This window comes from Mustelus asterias, chromosome 14 (assembly GCF_964213995.1).
Source record: "Mustelus asterias chromosome 14, sMusAst1.hap1.1, whole genome shotgun sequence".
NCBI classification, from domain to species: domain Eukaryota; kingdom Metazoa; phylum Chordata; class Chondrichthyes; order Carcharhiniformes; family Triakidae; genus Mustelus; species Mustelus asterias.
In genome coordinates, this window is record NC_135814.1 from 78069597 (window position 1) to 78097121 (window position 27525).

Consider the following 27525-nt stretch of genomic DNA (forward strand, 5'->3'; position numbering starts at 1 on the left):
CTGCTATTTGTGATATATATAAATGATTTGGAAGAAGGTGTAACTGGTGTAATCAGCAAGTTTGCGGATGACACGAAGATGGCTGGACTTGCAGATAGCGAAGAGCATTGACGGGCAATACAGCAGGATATAGATAGGCTGGAAAATTGGGCGGAGAGGTGGCAGATGGAGTTTAATCCGGATAAATGCGAAGTGATGCATTTTGGAAGAAATAATGTAGGGAGGAGTTATACAATAAATGGCAGAGTCATCAGGAGTATAGAAACACAGAGGGACCTAGGTGTGCAAGTCCACAAATCCTTGAAGGTGGCAACACAGGTGGAGAAGGTGGTGAAGAAGGCATATGGTATGCTTGCCTTTATAGGACGGGGTATAGAGTATAAAAGCTGGAGTCTGATGATGCAGCTGTATAGAACGCTGGTTAGGCCACATTTGGAGTACTGCGTCCAGTTCTGGTCGCGCACTACCAGAAGGACGTGGAGGCGTTAGAGAGAGTGCAGAGAAGGTTTACCAGGATGTTGCCTGGTATGGAGGGTCTTAGCTATGAGGAGAGATTTGGGTAGACTGGGGTTGTTCTCCTTGGAAAGACGGAGAATGAGGGGAGATCTAATAGAGGTGTACAAGATTATGAAGGGTATAGATAGGGTGAACAGTGGGAAGCTTTTTCCCAGGTCGGAGGTGACGATCACGAGAGGTCACGGGCTCAAGGTGAGAGGGGCGAAGTATAACTCAGATATCAGAGGGGCGTTTTTTACACAGAGGGTGGTGGGGGCCTGGAATGCGCTGCCAAGTAGGGTGGTGGAGGCAGACACGCTGACATCGTTTAAGACTTACCTGGATAGTCACATGAGCAGCCTGGGAATGGAGGGATACAAACGATTGGTCTAGTTGGACCAAGGAGCGGCACAGGCTTGGAGGGCCGAAGGGCCTGTTTCCTGTGCTGTACTGTTCTTTGTTCTTTGTCATCTGTGTTGCCACTTTTGGGGAACTGTGGACCTGCACACCAAGATCCCTCTGTATTTTAATATTCCTTATGGTTCTGCCATTTACCATATAATTCACACCTAAATTTGATCCTCCAAATTGCATTTCCTTGCATTTGTCCAGATTAAACTCCATCTGCCATTTCTATGCCCAAGTCTCCAATCTATCTATATCCAGTTGTATCCTCTGACAATCCCTGGAACTATCAGCAACTCCAGCAATCTTCATGTCATCTGCAAACTTCCTAATCAGACCACCCACATTTTCCTCCAGATCATTTATATACATTACAAACAACAGAGGACCCAGCACTGATCCCTGCGGAACACCACTAGCTACAGATCTCCATTCTGAAAAACACCCACTGCTACTCTCTGTCTTCTATAACCAAACCACCTCTGTATCCATCTAGCCAGCCCACCCCGAATCCCATGTGATGTTAGTTTTTGTACCAGTCTTCCATGTGTCAAATCCCTTACTAAGTTCATATAAACTACATCCACAGCCCTTCCCGCATCAATTATCTTTGTCACCTCCTCAAAAAACTCAATCAAGTTGGTGAGACATGATCTTCCCCATACAAAACCATGTTGACTGTTAGTAACCAGTTTATTTTCTTTCAAATGTGCCTATATCCTGTCCCTCAGTATCTTCCCCAAAAACTTCCCCACCACTGACGTCAGCCTATAATGTCCTGGATTATCCCTGCTTCCTTTCTTAAACAAGGGAACAACATTGACTATTCTCCAGTCCTCTGGACGTGGCCTGTGGTCAAAGAGAATGTGAAGGTATATGTTAAGGCCCCAGCTATTTCTCCCCTTACCTCCCGCAGTAACCTGGGATAGCAATCAGGAGAGCAAAAAGGGGCCACGAGATTGCTTTGGCAGATAAGGCAAAGGAGAGTCCAAAGAGCTTCTACAAATACATAAAGGACAAAAGAGTGATGAGGGATCAACAAGGTAATCTATGTCTGGATCTGCAAGAGATGGGTGAGATCCTAAATGAATATTTCTCATCAGTATTCACTGTTGAAAAAGGCATGGATGTTAAGGACCTTGGGGAAATAAATAGTGATGCCTTGAGGAATATGCATATTACAGAGAAGGTGGTGCTGGAAGCCTTAAAGCGCATCAAGGTAGATAAATGCCCCGGACCTGATGAAGTCTATCCCAAGACATTGTGGGAGGCTAGGGAGGGAATTACGAGTCCCCTAGCAAAGATATTTGAATCATCGACAGCCACAGGTGAGGTGCCTGAAGATTGGAGGGTGGCAAATGTTGTGCCTTTGTTTAAGAAGGGCTACAGGGAAAAGCCTGGGAACTACAGGCCGGTGAGCTTCACATCTGTAGTGGGTAAGTTGTTAGAAGGTATTCTGAGATACAGGATCTACAGGCATTTAGAGGGGCAAGGTCTGATTAAGGACCAATCAGCATGGATTTGTAGTGGAAAATCATGTCTCACCACCAGAAGGACGTGGAGGCGTTAGAGAGAGTGCAGAGAAGGTTTACCAGGATGTTGCCTGGTATTAGCTATGAGGAGAGATTGGGTAAACTGGGGTTGTTTTCCCCGGAAAGACGGAGAATGAGGGGAGATCTAATAGAGGTGTACAAGATTATGAAGGGGATAGATAGGGTGAATGGTGGGAAGCTTTTTCCCAGATCAGAAGTGATGATCACGAGGGGTCATGGGCTCAAGGTGAGAGGCGCGACGTATTACTCAGATATTAGAGGGATGTTTTTTACACAGAGGGTGGTGGGGGCCTGGAATGCGCTGCCAAGTAGGGTGGTGGAGGCAGACACGCTGACATCATTTAAGACTTACCTGGATAGTCACGTGAGCAGCCTGGGAATGGAGGGATACAAACGATTGGTCTAGTTGGATCAAGGAGCGGCACAGGCTTGGAGGGCCGAAGGGCCTGTTTCCTGTGCTGTACTGTTCTTTGTTCTTTGTTGTTCTTTGTCTCACAAATTTGATTGAGTATTTTGAAGGGGTAACCAAGAAGGTAGATGAGGACAGTGCAGTTGATGTTGTCTCCATGGACTTTAGCAAGGTCTTTGACAAGGTACTGCATGGTAGATTGTTGCATAAGGTTAAATCTCACGGGATCCAAGGTGAAGTCGCCAAATAGATACAAAATTGGCTTGATGACAGAAGCCAGAGGGTGGTTGTAGTGAGTTGTTTTTCAAACTGGAGGCCTGTGACCAGCGGTGTGCCTCAGGGATCGATGCTGGGTCCACTGTTATTTGCCTTTTATATTAATGATTTGGATGGGAATTTAGGAAGCATGGTTAGTAAGTTTGCAGATGACACCAAGATTGGTGGCATAAGAACATAAGAACTAGGAGCAGGAGTAGGCCATCTGACTCCTCGAGCCTGCTCCGCCATTCAATAAGATCATGGCTGATCTTTTCATGGACTCAGCTCCACTTACCCGCCCGCTCACCATAACCCTTAATTCCTTTACTGTTCAAAAATGTATCTATCCTTGCCTTAAAAACATTCAATGAGGTAGCCTCAACTGCTTCACTGGCCAGGGAATTGCACAGATTCACAATCCTTTGTGTGAAGAAGTTCCTCCTCAACTCAGTCCTAAATCTGCTTCCCCTTATTTTGAGGCTATGTCCCCTAGTTCTAGTTTCACCCGCCAGTGGAAACAACTTCCCTGTTTCTATCTTATCTATTCCCTTCATAATCTTATATGTTTCTATAAGATCTCCCCTCATTCTTCTGAATTCCAATGAGTATAGCCCCAGTCTACTCAGTCTCTCCTCATAAGCCAACCCTCTCAACTCCGGAATCAACTTAGTGAATCTCCTTTGCACCCCCTCCAGTGCCAGTATATCCTTTCTCAAGTAAGGAGACCAAAACTGTACACAGTACTCCAGGTGTGGCCTCACCAGCACCTTATACAGCTGTAACATAATCTCGCTGTTTTTAAACTCCATCCTTCCAGCAATGAAGGACAAAATTCCATTTGCCTTCTGAATTACCTGCTGCACCTGCAAACCAACTCCTTGAGATTCCTGCACAAGGACACCCTGGAGGACTTTTTGACACAAAGTATGTTGACAAATAATAATGTTGAGGTGGGGAGGGCTATAAACAAGCAAATAATGGATGCGTGCAAAAACGGAACGACAATAATCATGGGGGACTTCAACCTGAATGTTGATTGGCTGACTCAAGTTGGAAGGGGTGGGATGGCGGAAGAGTTCTTAGAATGTTGTCGGGATAGTTACCTTGAACAGTATGTTACAGAACCGACGAGGGAACGAGTTATCTTAGATCTGGTAATGTGTAACGAGGTAGGTAGAATTAAGGATGTTCTTGTGAAGGACCCTCTTGGGTCAAGTGATCACAATATGGTCGAATTTCTGGTACAAATGGAAGAGGAGAAAGTAGGGTCCCATACCAGTGTCCTCTGTTTGAACAGAGGGAAGTACGATAGGATGAGGGCTGAATTGGCTAAGGTGGACTGGGAGAGCAGACTGGTAGGTAGGACAGCTGAGGAACAGTGGAGGATTTTTAAGGAGATCCTTTTCAGTACTCAGCAACAATATATTCCGGTGATAAAGAGGGACTGTAAAAAGAGGGACTGTAAGAAAAGGGATAACCAGCCGTGGATAATGAAGGAAATTAAGGAGAGTATTAAATTAAAGACTGATGCGTACAGAGTGGCCAAAAATAGTGGAGAATCGGAAGATTGGGAAAACTTTAAGAAACAACAAAGTACGACTAAGAAAGCGATAAAGAAAGGAAAGATAGGTTATGAAGCTAGGCTAGCTCTAAATATAAAAAAATGATAGTAAAATCTTTTACAAATATATAAAAAGGAATAGAGTAGCAAGAGTGAATGTTGGACCCTTGGAGGACGAGAGGGGGGATTTAATAGTGGGAAATGAGGAAATGGCTGAAACTTTAAATAAGTTTTTTGTGTCGGTCTTCATGGTGGAAGACAGTTTACCGAATATTAACGATAGAGGGTTGGTAGGAGGAGAGGTACTCAATACAATTAATGTTACCAGGGAGGCAATGCTTAGTAAACTAACGGGACTGAAGGTGGACAGGTCCCCGGGCCCGGATGGAATGCATCCCAGGGTACTGAAAGAAATGTCAGAGGTAATGGCGGATGCGTTAGTGGTTATTTATCAAAATTCGTTGGATTCTGGGGGAGTGCCGGCAGATTGGAAAACGGCTAATGTTACGCCGCTGTTTAAAAAAGGAAATAGACAAAAGGCGGGTAACTACAGGCCGGTTAGCTTAACGCCTGTAGTTGGGAAAATGCTGGAATCCATCATTAAAGAAGAAATAGCAGGCAATCTGGATAAGAATGGTTCGATTAAGCAGACGCAGCATGGACTCATGAGGGGAAAGTCGTGCTTGACGAACTTGTTGGATTTTTATGTAGATGTGACTAGTGCAGTTGACGGAGGGGAACCGGTGGATGCGGTGTTTTTGGATTTCCAAAAGACGTAAAAAAAAAAAATATGCCAAGCAAGATGTTGGAATGCTCCTCTTGCAGGATGTGGGAGATCAGGGAGACCTCCGGTATCCCTGACGACAGCACCTGCAAAAGATGCATTCAGCTGCAGCTGCTAGCAAAGCGTGTTAGGGAACTGGAGAAGGAGCTTGATGACCTCCATCTAATTCGGGAGAATGAGAAGTATATAGACAGTAGCTTTAGGGAGATAGTTACACCTAAGCAGCAGAGCACAGGAAATTGGGTTACTGTAAGGAGAGGAAATGGCAGTGTGAAAGGACAGGCAGAGCAGGGTTCCCCTGTGGCCATACCCCTCCACAACAGGTATACTGAATTGGATACTGTTGTGGGAGATGCTTTACCTGGGACAAGCTGCGACAGCCGGAACTCTGATACTGAGTCTGGTTGTACAGCGCAAAAGGGTGGGATGAAGAAGAGGAGAGCAGTAGTGATAGGGGACTCAATGGTCAGAGGTACAGACCGGAGGTTCTGTGGTCGGGACAGAGACTCCCGCATGGTTTGTTGCCTCCCAGGTGCCAAGGTCAGCGATGTCTCTGATCGCGTGCACAGCGTTCTAAAGTGGGAAGGTGATCAGCCAGATGTCATGGTACACGTCGGTACCAATGACGTGGGAAGGAAGAGTGAGGAGGTCCTAAAGAGTGAGTACAAAGAGCTTGGAAGGAAGTTAAAAAGCAGGACCCCGAGGGTAGTAATCTCAGGATTGCTACCTGAGCCACATGCCAGTGAGGGCAGGAGTAGGATGCTTGGGCGGATGAACACGTGGCTGAGGAACTGGTGCAGGGGGCAGGGTTTCCAATTCTTGGATCATTGGGACCTCTTCTGGGGCAGGTGGGACCTGTACAAGAGAGACGGGTTACACCTAAACTACAAGGGGACCAATATACTTGCAGGGAGATTTGCTAGTGTTATTGGGGAGCGTTTAAACTAGATTTGCAGGGGGATGGGAACCAGAGTGCCAGAGCAGATAGTGGAGCAGGGGTAAAAAGACAGGTTAGTTCAAGCAAAATCACAAATGGAAGGGTAGAGTGTGGTGGAAATAATCTTTTGAGGTGTGTCTATTTCAATGCCAGGAGTATTGTGGGGAAGGCAGATGAGCTGAAGGCGTGGATAGACACATGGAAATATGACATTATAGCCATTAGTGAAACTTGGCTACAGGAGGAGCAGGACTGGCAGCTCAATGTTCCAGGGTTCCAATGTTTCAGGCGGGATAGAGGCAGAGGGATAAAAGGTAGGGGGGTGGCATTGTTGGTCAGGGAAAATGTTACAGCGGTACTCAGGCAGGATAGATTAGGGAGCTTGTCTACAGAGGCCCTATGGGTGGAGCTGAGAAACAGGAAAGGTATGACCACATTAATGGGCTTGTATTACAGACCACCCAATAGTCAGCGAGAATTGGAGGAGCAAATCAGCGGAGAGATAGCTGACAACTGCAAGAAACACAAAGTTGTGAAAGTAGGGGATTTTAATTTTCCACATATAGATTGGGACTCGCATACTGTTAAAGGTTTAGACGGGGTAGAGTTTGTAAAATGTGTTCAGGAGAATTTTCTACATCAGTATATAGAGGTGCCAACTGGAGAGGATGCGATATTGGATCTCCTATTGGGAAATGAGTTAGGGCAGGTGATGGATGTGAGTGTGAGGGAACACTTTGGATCCAGTGATCATAATGCCATTAGTTTCAACCTGATCGTGGATAAGGATAGATCTGGTCCTCGGGTTGAAGTTCTGAACTGGAAAAAGGCCAAATTTGATGAAATGAGAAGGGATCTGGGAAGTGTGGATTGGCACAGGCTGTTCTCTGGTAAGGATGTAAATGGAAAGTGGGAGGCCTTCAAAGGAGAAATTTTGAGAGTGCAGAGTTTGTATGTTCCTGTCAGGATTAAAGGCAAAGTAAATAGGAATAAGGAACCTTGGTTCTCGAGGGAGATTGTAACACTGATTAAGAGGAAGAGAGAGTTGTATGAAATGTACAGGCAGCAAGGAACACATCAGATGCTCGAGGAGTATAAAAAGTGCAAGAAGCTACTTAAGAGGGAAATCAGGAGGGCTAAAAGAAGACATGAGGTTGCTTTGGCAGACAGAGTGAAGGAAAATCCAAAGAGCTTCTATAGGTATGTTAGGAGCAAAAGGATAGTGAGGGATAAAATTGGTCCTCTTGAAGACCAGAGTGGTAGACTGTGTATGGAACCAAAAGAGATGGGGGAGATACTAAATGGTTTTTTTGCATCTGTATTTACTGAGGAAACGGGCATGGAGCCTATGGAAATAGGGCAAACTGGTAGGGAGGCCATGGAACCTTTACAGATTAAAGGGGAGGAGGTGCTCGCTGTCTTGAGGCAAATCAGAGTGGATAAATCCCCAGGACCGGACAGGGTATTCCCACGGACCTTGAGGGAAGCTAGTGTTGAACTTGCAGGGGCCCTGGCAGACATATTTAAAATGTCAGTATTCACGGGGGAGGTGCCGGATGATTGGAGGGTGGCTCATGTTGTTCCGTTGTTTAAAAAAAGTTCCAAAAGAAATCCGGGAAATTATCGGCCAGTAAGTTTGACGTCGGTGGTGGGCAAGTTATTGGAAGGTGTGATAAGGGACAGGATCTACAAATATTTGGATAGACAGGGACTTATTAGGGAGAGTCAACATGGCTTTGTGCGTGGTAGGTCATGTTTGACCAATCTATTAGAGTTTTTCGAGGAGGTTACCAGGAAAGTGGATGAAGGGAAGGCGGTGGATGTTGTCTACCTGGATTTCAGCAAGGCCTTTGACAAGGTCCCTCATGGGAGGTTAGTTAGGAAGGTTCAGTCGCTAGGTATACATGGGGAGGTAGTAAATTGGATAAGACACTGGCTCAATGGAAGAACAGTAAGAAGTTTAACAACACCAGGTTAAAGTCCAACAGGTTTATTTGGTAGCAAAAGCCACACAAGCCTTCGGAGCTGCAAGCCCCTTCTTCAGGTGAGTGGGAATTCTGTTCACAAACAGAGCATATAAAGACACAAACTCAATTTACATGAATAATGGTTGGAATGCGAATACTTACAACTAATCAAGTCTTTAAGAAACAAAACAGCATGAGTGGAGAGAGCATCAAGACAGGCTAAAAAGATGTGTATTGTCTCCAGACAAGACAGCCAGTGAAACTCTGTGGGGGTTACAAATAGTGGGACATGAACCCAATATCCCGGTTGAGGCCGTCCTCGTGTGGAGGACGTCACACGAGGACGGCCTCAACCGGGATATTGGGTTCATGTCCCACTATTTGTAACCCCCACAGAGTTTCACTGGCTGTCTTGTCTGGAGACAATATACATCTTTTTAGCCTGTCTTGATGCTCTCTCCACTCATGCTGTTTTGTTTCTTAAAGACTTGATTAGTTGTAAGTATTCGCATTCCAACCATTATTCATGTAAATTGAGTTTGTGTCTTTATATGCTCTGTTTGTGAACAGAATTCCCACTCACCTGAAGAAGGGGCTTGCAGCTCCGAAAGCTTGTGTGGCTTTTGCTACCAAATAAACCTGTTGGACTTTAACCTGGTGTTGTTAAACTTCTTACTGTGTTTACCCCAGTCCAACGCCGGCATCTCCACATCAATGGAAGAAGCCAGAGAGTGGTTGTGGAGGATTGCTTCTCTGAGTGGAGGCCTGTGACTAGTGGTGTGCCGCAGGGATCGGTGTTGGGTCCATTGTTGTTTGTCATCTATATCAATGATCTGGATGATAATGTGGTAAATTGGATCAGCAAGTTTGCTGATGATACAAAGATTGGAGGTGTAGTGGACAGTGAGGAAGGTTTTCAAAGCTTGCAGAGGGATTTGGACCAACTAGAAAAATGGGCTGAAAAATGGCAAATGGAATTTAACGCAGACAAGTGTGAGATATTGCACTTTGGAAGGACAAACCAAAGAAGAACGTACAGGGTAAATGGTAGGACTCGGAAGAGTGCAGTTGAACAGAGGGATCTGGGAATACAGGTACAGAATTCCCTAAAAGTGACGTCACAGGTGGATAGGGTCGTAAAGAGTGCCTTTGGTACATTGGCCTTTATAAATCGGAGTATCGAGTATAAAAGTTGGAGTGTTATGGTAAGGTTATATAAGGCATTGGTGAGGCCAAATTTGGAGTATTGTGTACAGTTTTGGTCACCTAGTTACAGGAAGGATGTAAATAAGATTGAAAGAGTGCAGAGAAGGTTCACAAGGATGTTGCCGGGACTTGAGAAGCTGAGTTACAGAGAGAGATTGAATAGGTTGGGACTTTATTCCCTGGAGCGTAGAAGATTGAGGGGAGATTTGATAGAGGTGTATAAGATTTTGATGGGTATAGATAGAGTGAATGCAAGCAGGCTTTTTCCGCTGAGGCTAGGGGAGAAAAAAACCAGAGGGCATGGGTTAAGGGTGAAAGGAGAAAAGTTTAAAGGGAATATTAGGGGGGGCTTCTTCACGCAGAGAGTGGTGGGAGTGTGGAATGAGCTGCTGGATAAAGTGGTAAATGCGGGGTCACTTTTAACATTTAAGAAAAACTTGGACGGGTTCATGGATGAGAGGGGTGTGGAGGGATATGGTCCAAGTGCAGGTCAGTGGGACTAGGCATAAAATGGTTCGGCACAGACAAGAAGGGCCAAAAGGGCTGTTTCTGAGCTGTAATTTTCTATGGTTCTATGGTTTGATAAGGTGCCTCACAAAAGGTTTCTGAAGAAGATTGGGTAACACGGAGTTGGGGGTAGGGTGTTAGTGTGGATTGGGGATTGGCTATCCGACAGGAAGCAGAGAGTCGGAATAAATGGGTGCTTTTCTGGTTGGCAGATGGTAACTAGTGGCGTGCCGCAGGGATCAGTACTGGGGCCTGAACTATTTACCATTTATATAGACGATCTGGAGGAGGGGACTGAGTGTAGGGTAACAAAGTTTGCAGACGACACAAAGATAAGTGGAAAAGTGAATCATGTGGAGGGCGTAGAAGGTCTGCAGAGAGATTTGGACAGGCTGAGTGAGTGGGCGAGGATCTGGCAGATGGAGTATAACGTTGACAAATGCGAGGTTATTCACTTTGGAGGAAATAATATACATTTAGATAATAATTGGATTATTATCTAAATGGAAAAAAATTACAACATGCTACTGTGCAAAAGGACCTGGGGGTCCTTGTGCATGAGACGCAAAAACCCAGTCTGCAGGTGCAACAGGTGATCAAGAAGGCAAATGGGATGTTGGCCTATATCGCAAGGGGGATAAAATATAAAAGCAGAGATGTCTTGCTGCATCTGTACAGGGCATTGGTGAAGCCGCAGCTGGAATACTGTGTGCAGTATTGGTCCCCTTATTTGCGGAAGGATATATGGGCCTTGGAGGGAGTGCAGAGAAGGTTCACCAGGTTGATACCAGAGATGAGGGGTGGTGATTATGAGGAGAGACTGAGCAGATTGGATTTGTACTCGTTGGAATTTAGAAGGCTGAGGGGGGATCTTATAGAGACCTATAAGATAATGAAGGGGCTGGATAGGGTAGAGGTGGAGAGATTTTTTCCACTTAGAAAGGAAGCTAGAACGAGAGGGCACAGCCTCAAAATAAAGGGGGGTCAGTTTAGGACAGAGTTGAGGAGGAACTTCTTCTCTCAGAGGGTGGTGAATCTCTGGAATTCTCTGCCCACTGAAGTGGTGGAGGCTACCTCGTTGAATATGTTTAAATCACGGATAGATGGAGGTGGCTAGATGGGTGGAGAACTGGCTTGGTCACAGAAGACAGAGGGTGGTAGTGGAAGGGTCTTTTTCCGGCTGGAGGCCTGTGATTAGTGGTGTTCCGCAGGGCTCTGTATTGGGACCTCTGCCGTTTGTGATTTATATAAACGATCTGGAAGAAGGTGTAACTGGGGTGATCAGTAAGTTTGCGGACGACACGAAAATGGCTGGACTTGCAGATAGTGAGGAACATTGTCAGAGGCTACAGAAGGATATAGATAGGCTGGAAATTTGGGCAAAGAAATGGCAGATGGAGTTCAATCCAGATAAATGCGAAGTGATGCATTTTGGTAGAACTAACGTAGGGGGGAGGTATACGATAAATGGCAGAACCATAAAGGGTGTAGATACGCAGAGGGATCTGGGTGTGCAAGTCCACAGATCCTTGAAGGTGACGTCACAGGTGGAGAAGGTAGTGAAGGCATATGGCATGCTTGCCTTTATAGGACGGGGCATAGAGTATAAAAGTTGGGGTCTGATGTTGCGGTTGTATAGAACGTTGGTTCGGCCGCATTTGGAATACTGCGCCCAGTTCTGGTCGCCACACTACCAGAAGGACGTGGAGGCTTTAGAGAGAGTGCAGAGGAGGTTTACCAGGATGTTGCCTGGTATGGAAGGGCTTAGTTATGAGGAGAGATTGGGTAAACTGGGGTTGTTCTCATTGGAAAGACGGAGGATGTGGGGTGACCTAATAGAGGTGTATAAAATTATGAAAGGCATAGATAGGGTGAACGGTGGGAAGCTTTCTCCCAGGTCGGTGGTGAAGTTCACGAGGGGTCATAGGTTCAAGGCGAGGGGGGGAGGTTTAACACGGATATCAGAAGGACGTATTTTACACAGAGGGCGGTGGGGGCCTGGAATGCGCTGCCGGGCAAGGTGGTGGAGGCGGACACACTCGGAACGTTTAAAGACTTATCTGGATAGCCACATGAATGGAGTGGGAATGGAGGGATACAAAAGAATGGTCTAGTTTGGACCAGGGAGCGGCGCGGGCTTGGAGGGCCGAAGGGCCTGTTCCTGTGCTGTATTGTTCTTTGTTCTAATCGGTAAGGGAATTAGGGGTTATGGGGATCAGGCGGGTAAGTGGAACTGCTCCACTTCAGATCAGCCATGATGTTATTGAATTGCGCGGCAGGCTCGAGGGGCTAGATGGCCTACTCCTGCTTCTATTTCTTATGTTCTTATGTTCTTATGACAATCCAACCAGGGAGGGAGCCATACTAGACTTGGTATTGGGGAATGAGTCAGGCCAGGTGATCGATGTTTCAGCGGAGCATTTTGGGCTTAGCGACCATAATTTCTTAAGATTTGAGGTAGTCATGGATAAGGACAAGTGTGGTCCTTGGGTGAGGGTGCTTAATTGGGCGAGGGCCAAATACATCCAAATTAGACAAGAACTGGGAAATGTGGATTGGGAGCAGCTATTTGAGGGCAAATCGACATCTGGCATGTGGGAGGCTTTTACACGCCAGTTGATTGAAGTGCAGGACAGGCATGTCCCCACAAAAATGAAGGATAGAAATGGCAGGATTCGGGAATCATGGATGACAAGGGAAATTATAAGCTTAGTCAAAAGGAAAAAGGAAACATACGAAAGATCTCAGCAACTAAAAACTGATGAAACCCTTGAGGAGTATAGTGAAAGTAGGAAGGAACTTAAATGTGAAATTAGGAGGGCTAAAATGGGCCATGAAATCTCTTTAGCAAACAGGGTCAAGGAGAATCCCAAGGCTTTTTTATGCATATATTAGGAGCAAGAGAAAGAGTAGGCCCACTCAAGGACAATGGAAAGAAGTTATGCATGGAGCCACAGGAAGTGGGTGACATCCTTAATGAGAGTATTTCCAACATTTTCAGTTTTTATTTCAGACTTTCAGTATCCATGGTGTTTTTCTTTTTATATTAAAGCTAAACAACTCCTGTGGACTTTCGAGACCTGTAATTTCTCCCAGGCAAATTGGTCAATAATATTACAAATGCGAGGTTGAATAATATGGTTATGTTTTACAATTTGTTGTGGTTAAGTGGACAAGGCCTGAAAAATTAGTCCCAACACAAAGCTGGACATTTTAAATTAATACAGCTAAAAACTGCTTTTATGAGGTTACCACAGGTCAAAAGCCAACAGGGACACATAACAGAACTGCCTCGCATACTTCACCTTAGCAATAGACAAGTCATCATGACCCGAAACCAGCAGAATCCAGACTTCTTACATATTCAATAGAAAGGCTCAAGGTTTACAATGAAAGAGTCATTATAGCCCAAAACCCATCAGGAGGTACTCAGCCAGAAGATATTATGATTGTGTATTTCATAGTTTCAGCCAGACTCTCAGCTATTAAAGAAATAAGTGCAACTAGGCTGACCTGGCCTAACCTCATTTTGTGTTGTGACCTGCCCACCCTGTTACCACATTGGCTGAAAACAAGCAAACATTCGAAGAAGGGAGGATAAAAGCAGCCATATTCAAGACAAACTCCAACGAAGACACCACCAAACCTACTGTGACCTGCGACAAGCAAGAGGGCGTGCGAGGTTCACCTTCATGCTCAGAGGACCCTGAGATCATTGATTGCCATGAGCTCAGTGAATTGAATCCAACAGCCCAATCGATTTCGCCAGACCGGATAATATCTATTTCTCAGGCAATTAACCTACTTTGGAAAAAGTTAACCTAATCTATCGTATAAGAATTGTTTCTTAATTCTGAGTGTGTTTTTAGTAAAGCTAAGTTTGAACCACAGTCCTTTGTCTCATAAAGGCACTTGAGTAAAAGTAATAAAGTGGTTGAAATATCTGTATTGAATATTTCACAGAAAACAGTCTCTTTAATTTAAGGTAAAATGGAGCAATAAACAGAATCATATGATATGTAAAATGGAGCAATGAAGAGAGTCATGTGAGCTGTTATGAATTGTGCTAGGCAATAAGCCTGTGAGGTTAGTTTACCATGGGGACAGGGGGCCTAGGTCAGATGCTATAAAAAGGCACATGCCAGGTTTTTAATACCTGGAAAGTCAGAATCAGATGTTCCTGTTATTGTAGATTTTCCATCTCAGAGATGTTGAACAGGGAAAGAAGGGGAGTCCAGGGGAGAAAGAGAGAGTGACAGAGACACAACATCAGTCATGAGCTGCAGAGAAAAGACTGTTTCTTGTTAGCTACTAGGCGGGATATTGTTGGCAAGTGGTCCTCTACTAAAAGAGAGGGAACTTCCAAGAATTTTGAAAGATTCGTCCTGGCACAATTAAGGGAAGGAATTATCAGGGTGAGCTGTGCTGCTGGTGGTCCGTTCAGGAATTCTTGAAAAATGGAGGGAAACAGATGCTGAACATCATGACTCAGTGAAATGGGGAGAAGTGAACTCTTTGGAAGCTGGGAGTGAATTTGGAGTGTTTTCTGAAACTATTGCAATTCTGCAGAAAATGTCCTATAATGCACATATATAAATGTGACATTGGGTTATCAGTCATGTTAAGACATTATTATGTTATCTTTCCTGTCATTCAGAGTACTAGTTGCTTACTAAGCAACATTTAGTCAAAGCTGTTTTTGGTTTGTCTGTTACAGTAAACGTCTTTAAATATAAAATCTTGTCATGTAATTCCTTTAAGTAGGTCACTGGAAATTTAAATATCGTTTAAAAAGTTATGAGATGCTACAGGGATGGTAATAATAGGTTAACTTTTTAACTGGTTAACTTTCCCCAAGTAGACTATTATTGATCTTCCTCGGTGAGTTCCACTTCAGCCACGCTTTCAGGTGGAAAACCTTGGCAAGCGTTGGGAAGGGAAAGCAAAAGGCAATGTAGCTTCATGGCCATCCAGATCATAAATTATCCATTTATACTAACCAGGGAAGAAAAATAAAAACCAGCCAAATTCTGTGCTCGACTACGATTACTATCCTTAATACTGTTTCATGTTTATTCGTGCGTCCCACTCACCTGAAGAAGGGGCTTGCAGCTCCGAAAGCTTGTGTGGCTTTTGCTACCAAATAAACCTGTTGGACTTTAACCTGGTGTTGTTAAATTTCTTATCATGTTTATTCAGCAGGGGAAACACAACAGAGCTCGGAACATATAACATTTGAAAAAAGTAATTATTCCTTAAAATGATCCCAGAGTTTATAAAATGCTATATGGCACTCTCTCATCTTGCACACCCTCTTGAAATTCTACCCTTGCCAAATATCCACTATGTTTCCTCTTCAATTTACCAATGCAATTTGCCTTGATCACCTCTCCCAACAGTGCCTACCACACATAAACTACTCTATAGTCAGAGTTATTACATTTAAACATTGCAATGAAAGTGAAATACTGTGGATGCTGGAGATCTGAAATAAAAACACAAAGTCTGTGGGGCGGCACGATAACACAGTGGTTAGCACTGCTGCTTCACAGCTCCAGGGACCTGGGTTCGATTCCCAGCTTGAGTCACTGTCTGTGTGGAGTTTGCACATTCTCCTCGTGTCTGCGTGGGTTTCCTCCGGGTGCTCCGGTTTTCTCCCACAGTCCAAAGACATGCGGGTTAGGTTGATTGGCCATGCTAAAGAAATTGCCCTTGGTGTCCTGAGATGCGTAGGTTAGAGGGATTAGTGGATAAATATGTAGGGATATGGGGGGAGGGCCTGGGTGGGATTGTGGTCGGTGCAGACTTGATGGGCCGAATGGCCTCTTTCTGTACTGTAGGGATTCTATGAACTAAGCAGGTGGAGAAAGAAAGTGTTAACATTTTGAGTTCAGTGTAACCTTTCTTCAAATTCTCTGCCTGCAGATGCTGCCAAACCTGCTGAATTTTTCAAGAACTTTTGTTATTTAAACCATGTGTTCACCTTTCCTCTTCTGAACTTGAATTAGTGCTTCTTTGTTATAGATTATGTGACTATATAAAATTTGATGAAGGAGCAAAGGAGTGGGGGCGGGGGGGGGGGAAAGAAGGCTGTGGGTGGAGAACCCTATCTCCCTACACCAACGTTGCCATTCTGGCCCAAGGTCTGAGCAGGGTCACTTTCCAGATAGCCACCTGCTCTTGAATTCCTCCCGCAAGCCTAAAAATTGAAACTGTGTGTGAAATTACCCTTAAGTGGTCATTCATTGGCTACTTAAGGTGAAATAACTCTTCCAAGGCCAGTATCTCTTCACCAAATTTAGATGTATTTCCACAATAAGCAACATTCAGACAGGTACTTTCTTGTACAGAGAATAAGCCCAGACACTCCATGCTACGTGTACATGCAGGGCTCTCTGATTGGACAAGCCATTTCTGCCTTAATCTGGGAACTTGTATTCTAAGAGGTTCACATTATGGGCTCCATTAAAGTTATTACACGAGGGCTTCAATTAGGGCAAGAGAGGGCAGGCTGACTTAGGCCTCACCCATCCCACCATAAAAATGCAGAAAGGTCAGGACAGGTGGGAAGGCCATTGTAAGTTTTTCGGGCAACTCAGGCCTTTTTTATGAGCTGGGAAAAGGACTTGAACCCTAAAGAACTGTGAAAGTGGCTACACTTGACTGCAGGACTTGACCTGGTCAGTGAGCCCAGCCAGCCTGTGTGTGTGTGTGAAAAGAGGCCCAGTCCAAAAATTGCAAGCAGCCAGAAACCAGACGGGCTGCTGATTAGGTTATCAGCAGCACAAAAAGAACCTCACGACATCACCAGACTAGGCCGGCAGCAAGACAATGCACCTGGTCTGGACTCAATACAGGTGATAATGGCCTTGTCCCAGAGCGAGGAGAAGCCCATTTCCCTAATGGGAAAACAATTAAACGATCTCCGATGGAACAATACAGGACAGCAAGGGACCTATCACCTGGGATGGGACCATCTGGTCTCTATGGACTGTAAGATCGCAGCTGCAAATAACGAGCAAGCCTTTGTCTGTGGAACTGCCGGTTGGAAGGGGGGCGGAGTTGGCTGGAAAAAGAATTCAAGTTTACAATATAAAAGGATGGTCACGTCGGCCATCTCTCTCTCTTTTCTCTTCGGACCAGCATGACAGCACTCTCCACTCGGTCGTCTCCAGTACGCAGCCTGAAGCCACTGAGCAATTTAAACTAGGATTGTGAGTATCCCCTGGTAATTCGCGAAGTTCCCGAGATCATCATAGTGGATGAGGCTTTGGGGAAAGTGGGGAGGCTTTTGAATGCACCTTTCATAGTTTAAGACACTGGTAAACTTGTATAAAATAAGAATTCCGAGGTGTCCGTCTTAGTATTCCTTCCATAGCTTATAGTCTTATAGAGCATAAGGCATGGTGTGTTGTTTTCCTGGTGTTTGGCGACCTTTGACCTTGATGTTTTAATAAATATATATATATATATATCTTTGACTTCCGTTGGAGTCCGTTTTGATCTTTTCAATTTCTCACCAATGATCTCTGACTAAGTCACAATATAAATATTCCTCACCATAATTCCGGAGTCTAGAACTGAGGGTACCCTGGGCGCTTCGAAACCGCCCACTCAGGAAAGGCTGCCAGGTAGTGGATAGGCAGCAGTTTCCTTTTCTCTCTCTTGGGAGCGCTACTCTAGTGAAGTAGACGCAAGGAGGCCGTTGTTCCATCGGCGAGAGAGAGAATCACTCGGGCATTGGTGGGGTTTGGGTGACGGAGAACCCAACCTAAAATAAGCCCAGTGGAGTTAAAAAGAGGGATCCCGCTACACCATCTGGGGAGATATGCAAACCCACCAGCGGGGAAGCGAAAATTCTGCCTTTGGTATTAAACTTTAGTTTGGATATAAGATATAGGAACTTGAATACTGAACAGAATTATAAAGCATAGAAGACCTATCTTATTTGTATCTGACCTTTGTTAAAGCTATTCAATTTCCACTCCCTTGCACTTTAACTACAGCCAATACTAAGATCACCTGTTGAAATGCATCCCAGGACATTGTGGGAGGCTAGGGAGGAAATTGCAGGTCCCCGAGCAAAGATATTTGAATTATCGACAGCCACAGATGAGGTGCCTGAAGATTGGAGGATGGCAAATGTTGTGCTTTTGTTTAAGAGCTGCATAGAATCCACTTCACAAATTACCCTGTATCCCATGTGTGTTTGCCTTCTTTATAAGTGTCCTATGTGGGACCTTGTCAAAGGCTTTGCTGAAATCCATATAAACTACATCAGTTGCACTACCCATATCTACACAACTGATCACCTCTTCAAAAAATTCAACCAAATTTGTTAGGCATGACCTCACTCTGACGAAGCCATGCTGACTATCCCTGATAATGAGCCTTGCCTCTCCAAGTGGAGCTGGATGCTCTCCTTCAAAATTTACTCCAATAGTTTCCCTACCACTAACATGAGACTCAGTGGTCTGTAGTTCCCTGGTTTATCTCCCCATTAACCTCCCCATTCCCTTTTTGAACCCTCACTGTTCTTCTGTAGATTTCCCCACTAGTGGCTGAATTCTTCTTTGTCAATCCCTATCTCTGTAATCCCCTCCAGCCTCACAACCCTCTGAGATATCTGTGTTCATCTAATTCTGGCCTCTTGGACACATCATCATAGAATCCCTACAATGCAGAAGGAGGCCATTTGGCCCATCGAGTCTGCACTGACCACAATCCCATCCAGGCCCTATCCCCATAACTCCATGCATTTACCCTAGCTAGTCCCCCTGACACTAAGGGACAATTTAGCATGGCCAATGCACCTAACCCGCATGTCTTTGGACTGTGGGAGGAAACCGGAGCACCTGGAGGAAAACCACGCAGACACGGGGAGAATGTGCAAACTCCACACAGACAGTGACCCAAGCTGAGAATTGAACCCAGGTCCCTGGTGCTGTGAGGCAGCTGTGCTAACCACTGTGACACCATGCCTGATTTTAATTGCTCTACCATTGGTAGCCATGCCTTCAGCTGCCAAGGCCCAATGTTCCAGACTTCCTTCCTTGTATCTCTCCGTCTTTCTTTCTCTCTTTGAGATGCTCCTTAAAACCTGTCTTTGACCACATTTTTGGTCATTTGCCCTAATATTTCCTTATCTCACTCAGTGCTAAATTTTTCTTCCAGAAGTTGCTGTGAAGTGCCTTAGACCACTTTATTATGTTAGAGGAGTTATTTTGTTGTTATCAAATTGTTGTTGCTCAGCTGCAACTGAAATGAAATGAATGCTGCGGTTAACCCACCATGAGCCACTTTGCCACATTCTTCCAGGCTAACGCACTCTGACAGAGGGTAAATAGGGACAAGATCCACACTCCCAAGACAAGGATGAATGCCGTCATGCTGTTCCATGTCAATCAAATCATAGGCTTCAGTGCATGCTGCCACAATGGAATGACCTGAAAAAGGAAAGCTGATTTGACCTGCTGCTATATAACACTACAAAAAAGGTATAATGATTGAGCTCAGTGTATTCAACATTAACACGTAACTTATTCAGCACAGATATTTAATGCATTCTATTATATTGTATAAAATGTATTGTTGCTTTGTTTTGTAAGTGGCTTTCCTTTAAAATATGTAATAACTGTAAAAACATCTGAATGATTTTCACAATTGCCCACCTACTTCTACAAATTTGATTTATTATTGTCACATATATGAATATACAGTGAAAAGTATTGTTTCTTGCATGCTACACAGATAAAGCTTCAAATACTTTTTTTTGCTCTTTGGCGCAGCATGGTGGCACAGCGGTTAGCACTGCTGCCTCAACGCCAGGGACCTGGGTTCGATTCCCAGCTTGCGTCACTGTCTGTGTGGAGTTTGCACGTTCTCCCCGTGTCTGCGTGGGTTTCCTCCGGGTGCTCTGGTTTCCACCCACAGTCCAAAGATGTGCGGGTTAAGTGGATTGGCCATGCTAAATTAATCCTTAGTGTCAGGGGGACTAGCTAGGGTAAATGCATGGGGCTATGAGGATAGGGCTTGGATGGGATTATGGTCGGTGCAGACCCGATGGGCCAAATGGCCTCCTTTTGTACTGTAGGATTCTATGACATACCATTCATAGAGAAGGAAAGAACAGAGTGCAGAATGTAGTGTTACAGTCATAGCTAGTGTGTAGAGAAAGATCAACTTAATGCGAGGTAGGTCCATTCAAAAGCCTGATGGCAGCAGGGAAGATGATGTTTTTGAGTCCTCAGACCTTTGTATCTTTTTCCTGACGGAAGAAGGTGGAAGAGAGAATGTCCGGGGAGCGTGGGGTCCTTAATTATGCTGGCTTCTTTTGCGGGGCAGCGGGAAGTGTAGACAGTGTGAATGGGTGGGAGGCTGGTTTGAGTGATGGGCTGGGCTTCGTTCACGACCATTTGTAGCTTCTTGCAGTCTTGGACAGAGCAGGAGCTATACCAAGCTGTGATACAACCAGAAAGAATGCTTTCTATGGTGCATCTGTAAAAGTTGGTACGAGTCGTAGCGGACATGCCAAATTTCCTTAGTCTTCTGAGAAAATAGAGGCGTTGGTGGGCTTTCATAACTATGGTGTCGGCATGGAGGGACAAGGACAGGGTACATGGAAACATAGAAGATAGGAGCAGGAGGCCCTTCGAGCCTGCTCTGTCATTCATTACGATCATGGCTGATTGTCCAACTCAATGGATATTCCTGCTTTCTCCCCATAACCTTTGATCCTATTTGGCCCAAGTGCTATATCTAGCCGCCTCTTGAATACATTCAATGTTTTGGCATCAACTACTTCCTGTTGTAATGAATTGCACAGGCTCACCACTCTTTGGGTGAAGAAATTTCTCCTCACCTCCATCTTAAATGGATGAATCCCTGGTTCTGGACTCCTCCACTATCAGGAACATCCTCCCTGCATCTACCCTGTCTAGTCCTGTTAGAATTTTATAAGTCTCTATGAGATCCCCCCCTCATTCTTCTGAACTCCAGCAAAAACAATCCTAACCTAGTCAATCTCTCCTCATACAGCAGTCCTGTCAGCCCCAGAATCAGCCTGGTAAACCTCTGCTACACTCCCTCGAGAGCAAGAACATTCTTCCTCAGAAAAGGAGACCAAAACTGCACACAATAGACCAGAACTGCACACAATAGACCAAAACTGCATACAATAGACCAAAACTGCACACAGGTTGTTGGTGATTTGGACACCTAAAAACTTGAAACTCTCGTCCTTTTCTACTTCATCCCCATTGACGTAGACAGGAGCATGTTCTCCACTACCCTTCCTGAAGTCAATGACTGTCTCCTTCATTTTGTTGACATTCAGGGAGAGATTATTGTCGCTGCATCAATTCACCAGATTCTCCATCTCATTCCTGTACTCTGTCTCGTCATGTTTAAGATCCGACCCCTATGGTGGTGTCATCAGCAAACTTGAAAATTGAATTGGAGGGGAATTTGGCCACAATCATAGGTGTATAAGGAATATAGTAGGGGGCTGAGGACACAGCCTTATGGGGCACCGGTGTTGAGGATGATCATGGAGGAGGTGTTGTTGCCTATCCTTACTGATTGCGGTTTGTGGGTTAGGAAATTCAGGATCCATTGAAGAGGGAGGAGCCACTGAGTTTGGAGATGAGTTTCGTAGGAATAATGGTAAATTTTGCGTGCAACCTTCTTCCCTCCCTTTGCTGGTTACATGTCAGTTAAGGTTTCTTGATATTGCTATATTAACAAGTATTGACAAAACAATCAGGTGGGCCATATTTTGTTGATGTAAGTAAAGTACATGGGCTCTCACACATTGGGAGGCTTAGGCTCCAGAAATGACTGACCCCTCCCCCCCAACCACCACCACCCTGGGGCGAGTTTTCCAGTCCTCCCAGCTCTCCCCAACCACCTTGGGGCGGATTTTGCAGTCCTGCCAAAGCAATGGAATTTTCCATAGCTTGCTGGCCACACCTTCGGGAAACCGGCCAATGTTGGGCCGCCTTCGCCACCAGAAAACCTGGTGCATGTCTGCAACTAAGAAACTTAATTTTATCTACCTTGAATGAAGTTACTCTTGTAATGAAAAATGGTAGACTGCCTTTTATTTCTCCATTATCACCAATTAGCCAATTAAATTGCAGGAACATGTGGCTATTATCAGTTTGGTCCTGTTGTTTTTTGAACTGTTTCTATCCCTGACTGATTTGACATTACGTTCTTCCTGTACCTTAGCTGACCTCAAATATCTTTCCCTCAGCAAGTTGAGGACTATGTGATCTGTTGTCAACAGTGCTCTATGAGGATTAAGTAATATTTGCACCCCACGAATGTGAGGCAATGACAGTCACCAAAACAGAGTATCTGACCAACTCCCGTATCATTCAATGGCATCATCATCATCGTCAACTCCATCATCAACATCCTGCCGGTCCCTGTTGAACTAGCTGTTCACAGAATCATAGAATCTCTATGGGCCCGATTTTACCATTGCATCGCGCCTGTTTTTGGGTGTGAAAACATGGTAAAGTCAGGCGTGAGGCCATTAACGCGATCATAGAATCATAGAAACCCTACAGTGCAGAAAGAGGCCATCTGGCCCATCGAGTCTGCACCGACCACAATCCCACCCTGGCCCTACCCCCATAACCCTACACATTTACCCGCTAATCCCTCTAACCTACCAGCAAAAAACAAGGATTGTAAGAAAAGGGAGAACCAGCCGTGGATAACGAAGGAAATAAAGGAGAGTATTAAAATAAAAACAGCTGCGTACAGAGTGGCCAAAAATAGTGGAGAAACAAGTGATTGGGAAAAATTTAAGAAACAACAAAGAGAGACTAAGAAAGCGATAAAGAAAGGAAGGATAGACTATGAAGCTAGGCTAGCAACTAATATAAAAAATGATAGTAAAAGTTTTTATAAATATATAAAAAGGAATAGAGTGGCTAGAGTGAATGTTGGACCCTTGGAGGACGAGAGGGGGGAGTTAATAGTGGGAAATGAGGATATGGCTGAGTCTTTAAATAAGTTTTTTGTGTCGGTCTTCACAGTGGAGGACACAAATAGTTTGCTAAATATTAACGATAGAGGGTTGGCAGCAGGAGAAATACTTAATACAATTAATGTTACCAGAGAGGCAGTGCTGGGTAGACTAATGGGACTGAAGGTGGACAAGTCCCCCGGTCCGGATGGAATGCATCCCAGGGTATTGAAAGAAATGTCAGAGGTAATAGTGGATGCGTTAGTGATTATTTATCAAAACTCGTTGCATTCTGGGGTAGTGCCGGTTGATTGGAAAACGGCTAATGTTACGCCGCTGTTTAAAAAAGGAAGGAGACAAATGGCGGGAAACTATAGGCCGGTCAGCTTAACGTCGGTAGTAGGGAAAATGCTGGAATCCATTATTAAAGAGGAGATAGCAGGGCATCTGGATAGAAATGGTTCGATCAATCAGACGCAGCATGGATTCATGAGGGGAAAGTCGTGCTTGACGAATATGTTGGATTTTTATGAAGATGTGACTAGGGCGGTTGATGGAGGAGAACCGGTGGATGCGGTGTTTTTGGATTTCCAAAAGGCGTTTGATAAGGTGCCCCATAAAAGGCTGCTGAAGAAGATTAGGGCACACGGAGTTGGGGGTAGTGTGTTAAAGTGGATTGGGGACTGGCTATCCGACAGGAAGCAAAGAGTCGGAATAAATGGGTGTTTTTCCGGTTGGAGGAAGGTAACTAGTGGCGTGCCGCAGGGATCGGTACTCGGGCCACAACTGTTTACCATTTATATAGATGATCTGGAGGAGGGGACGGTGTGTAGGGGAACGAAGTTTGCAGACGACACAAAGATAAGTGGAAAAGTGAATCGTGTGGAGGACGGAGAAGATCTGCAGAGAGATTTGGACAGGCTGAGTGAGTGGGCGAGGATATGGCAAATGGAGTATAACGTTGGTAAATGCGAGGTTATACACTTTGGAGGAAATAATAACAAATGGGATTACTATCTCAATGGAAACAAATTAAAACATGCTACCGTGCAAAGGGACCTGGGGGTCCTTGTGCATGAGACGCAAAAGCCCAGTCTGCAGGTACAACAGGTGATCAAGAAGGCAAATGGGATGTTGGCCTATATCGCGAGGGGGATAGAATATAAAAGCAGGGATGTCTTGATGCACCTGTACAGGGCATTGGTGAGGCCGCAGCTGGAATACTGTGCAGTATTGGTCCCCTTATATGAGGAAGGATATATTGGCATTGGAGGGAGTGCAGAGAAGGTTCACCAGGTTGATACCGGAGATGAGGGGTTTGGATTATGAGGAGAGGCTGAGGAGATTGGGTTTGTACTCGTTGGAGTTTAGAAGGATGAGGGGGGATCTTATGGAGACTTATAAGATAATGCGGGGGCTGGATAGGGTGGAGGCGGAGAGATTCTTTCCACTTAGTAAGGAAGTTAAAACTAGAGGACACAGCCTCAAAATAAAGGGGGGTCGGTTTAAGACAGTTGAGGAGGAACTTCTTCTCCCAGAGGGTGGTGAATCTCTGGAATTCTCTGCCCACTGAGGTGGTGGAGGCTACCTCGCTGAATATGTTTAAAGCGCGGATGGATGGATTCCTGATCGGTAAGGGAATTAAGGGTTATGGGGATCAGGCGGGTAAGTGGTACTGATCCACGTCAGATCAGCCATGATCTTATTGAATGGCGGGGCAGGCTCGAGGGGCTAGATGGCCTACTCCTGCTCCTATTTCTTATGTTCTTATCTCAGGACACTAAGGGGCAATTTTAGCATGGCCAATCAACCTAACCCGCACATCTTTGGACTTACTGATCCCGCCCACGTACGCGCAAATGCCCACTTGACCAAGGCCCCAAAATGGCTGTGATCCGATTCACGCCCAAAACGGATGAAACAGCGATTTAAATGCATTTGCATGCATTTAAATTGAATTAATGGGCTGCCCGACCAACTTTATCAGCACTTCCCCCTTTACCACCATGTTCACATGTCCAGATTCTGCACAAAACAGACATGCTGGGCAAAGGTCGGTTTCGGGCGCTCCAGCTTCTGAAGGGGTAGGTTTCAGAGCTTCCAGGGGCTCTCTGACTTAGATCAGGAGGGGGGAGGGAGGCGGGTCACATCATTCTCTGATTAGGTGGGGGGGAGGGGGGGCGGGAGAAGGGAGGCCTGATCATATTCTGGTTGGAGGGGGGTTGGTGGTGGGGAGGAGGAGGCAGATCAGATGTATCTCTGATGGGGGGAGGGAGGACAGATCGTTCTCTGGTGGATGAGGGGTGGGGGGGGGGGGGGGGGGGGGAAGAGGCCAGATCGCTCTCTGGTGGGGGAGGGGCGGGAAAGCAGAGGGAGGCCAGATTGTTGGCCTTGGAGGGAGTGCAGAGAAGGTTCACCAGGTTGATACCCGAGATGAGGGGTGTAGCTTATGAGGAGAGATTAAACAGATTGGGTCTGTACTCGTTGGAGTTTAGAAGGATGAGGGGTGATCTTATAGAGACATATAAGATAATGAAGGGGCTGGATAGGGTAGAGGTGGAGAGATTCTTTCCACTTAGAAGGGAAACCAGAACTAGAGGGCACAGCCTCAAAATAAGGGGGGGCCAGTTCAGAACAGAGTTGAGGGGGAACTTCTTCTCTCAGAGGGTAGTGAATCTCTGGAATTCTCTGCCCATTGAAGTGGTGGAGGCTTCCTCGTTGAATATGTTTAAATCACGGGTAGATAGTTTTCTGATCGATAAGGGAATTAGGGGATATGGGGAGCAGGCGGGTAAGTGGAACTGATTCGCTTCAGATCAGCCATGATCTTGTTGAATGGCGGGGCAGGCTCGAAGGGCCAGATGGCCTACTCCTGCTCCTATTTCTTATCATAGAATCATAGAATCCCTACAGTGCAGAAGGAGGCCATTCGGCCCATCGAGTCTGCACCGACCACAATCCCACCCAGGCCCTACCCCCACATATTTTACCCACTAATCCCTCTAACCTACGCATCTCTGGACTCTAAGGGGCAATTTTTAACCTGGCCAATCAACCTAACCCGCACATCTTTGGACTGTGGGAGGAAACCGGAGCACCCGGAGGAAACCCGCGCAGACACGAGGAGAATGTGCAAACTCCACACAGACAGTGACCCGAGCCGGGAATCGAACCCGGGACCCTGGAGCTGTGAAGCAGCAGTGCTAACCACTGTGCTACCGTGCCGCCCCTAGGGGATGCTTATGTTCTTATATCAGAAGGACGTATTTTACACAGAGGGTGGTGGGGGTCTGGAATGCGCTGCCGGGCAAGGTGGTGGAGGCGGGCACACTGGGAACGTTTAAGACTTATCTAGATAGCCACATGAACGGAGTTGGAATGGAGGGATACAAAAGAATGGTCTAGTTTGGACCAGGGAGCGGCGCGGGCTTGGAGAGCCGAAGGGCCTGTTCCTGTGCTGTATTGTTCTTTGTTCTTTGGTTAGCCGGGGGAGGGGGGGGCGTGAATATGGGGGACAGTTATGTTGTGGGGGTGGGGTGATGTCTGTGGGGGCAATCATTCCCGTTTTTTGCTCCTGAGGGTGATGTGACAGCAACGTGTTTTTCAATTTTTTTTTCTCACTGCGCATGCGCAGTTCAGAGCTCCGATCGTTTCAAGTGCACTAAGCCCCGTCCACAGCGTGATTCAGACTGGCGATTTTTTTTTCAAGCGAAGTGCGTATGGGGGCACCTGAGAGCAGATTTCCAATTCGGATCTGAATTGCGACCAGATTCAGCACTTAGAATGAAAATGATAAAATCGGGCCCTGTGACTTTTATTCGGTCTGCACCAACTCACCGACACCCCATGTATTTACCCTGCTAGTCTCCCTAACCTACACATCTTGGGACACTAAGAGGCAATTTAGCATGGCCAATCCACCTATCCTGCATATCTTTGGATTGTGGCCATAGTGCTGCTCCTGATACACTGTTCATCACTCTGCCAGAGTAGACCAATTCCCTGCCCTCCATCTCCATCCCAGGCTGATCTTCATGGATAGTGCTGCTGAGCCCACGGACCCTCGTGTGACACTGAGTTGGATCAGTACTGTGCCTGGGTTGGGGAGCATAATTGTCTCTGTCCCCCTGAGCAGCCTGGGAATGGAGGGATACAAACGATTGGTCTAGTTGAACCAAGGAGCGGCGCAGGCTTGGAGGGCCGAAGGGCCTGTTTCCTGTGCTGTACTGTTCTTTGTTGCCACATATCAGTGTCCATCTGGACAACTCTGTGCTGCAGGACTCATGCAGCCACTGCAACAAAGATCTGAGGTTCCACTGGGGGTGGGTCTGAGGTGAGGAAGGTCGGGCGGGGAGGGGGGGTTAGGGGGTTAAGCCTGAAGGAAGGCTGTGGGTGTATGTTTGGGAGGGGAGGGTGGGGGCGGGGGGGCGGTGGGGAAGGTGTTTGGGTGAGCACTCATAGTGG

At 45.8% G+C, this 27525-nt stretch overlaps 1 protein-coding gene across 4 annotated transcripts in view; it reads right to left on the bottom strand.

Annotated features, from left to right (window-relative positions):
* Window positions 1-27525, bottom strand: part of ftcdnl1 (formiminotransferase cyclodeaminase N-terminal like 1) — an 80529-nt gene that overhangs the window by 11138 nt on the left and 41866 nt on the right. For 2 of the 4 annotated variants that reach the window (XM_078228678.1, XM_078228679.1), the window contains exon 4: window positions 19373-19528. The exons of the other annotated variants lie outside the window; for them this stretch is intronic. In XM_078228678.1, coding sequence (XP_078084804.1) covers window positions 19373-19528 — 156 coding nt within the window. The remainder of the gene's footprint in view (window positions 1-19372; window positions 19529-27525) is intronic. 4 annotated transcript variants of the gene reach the window in all.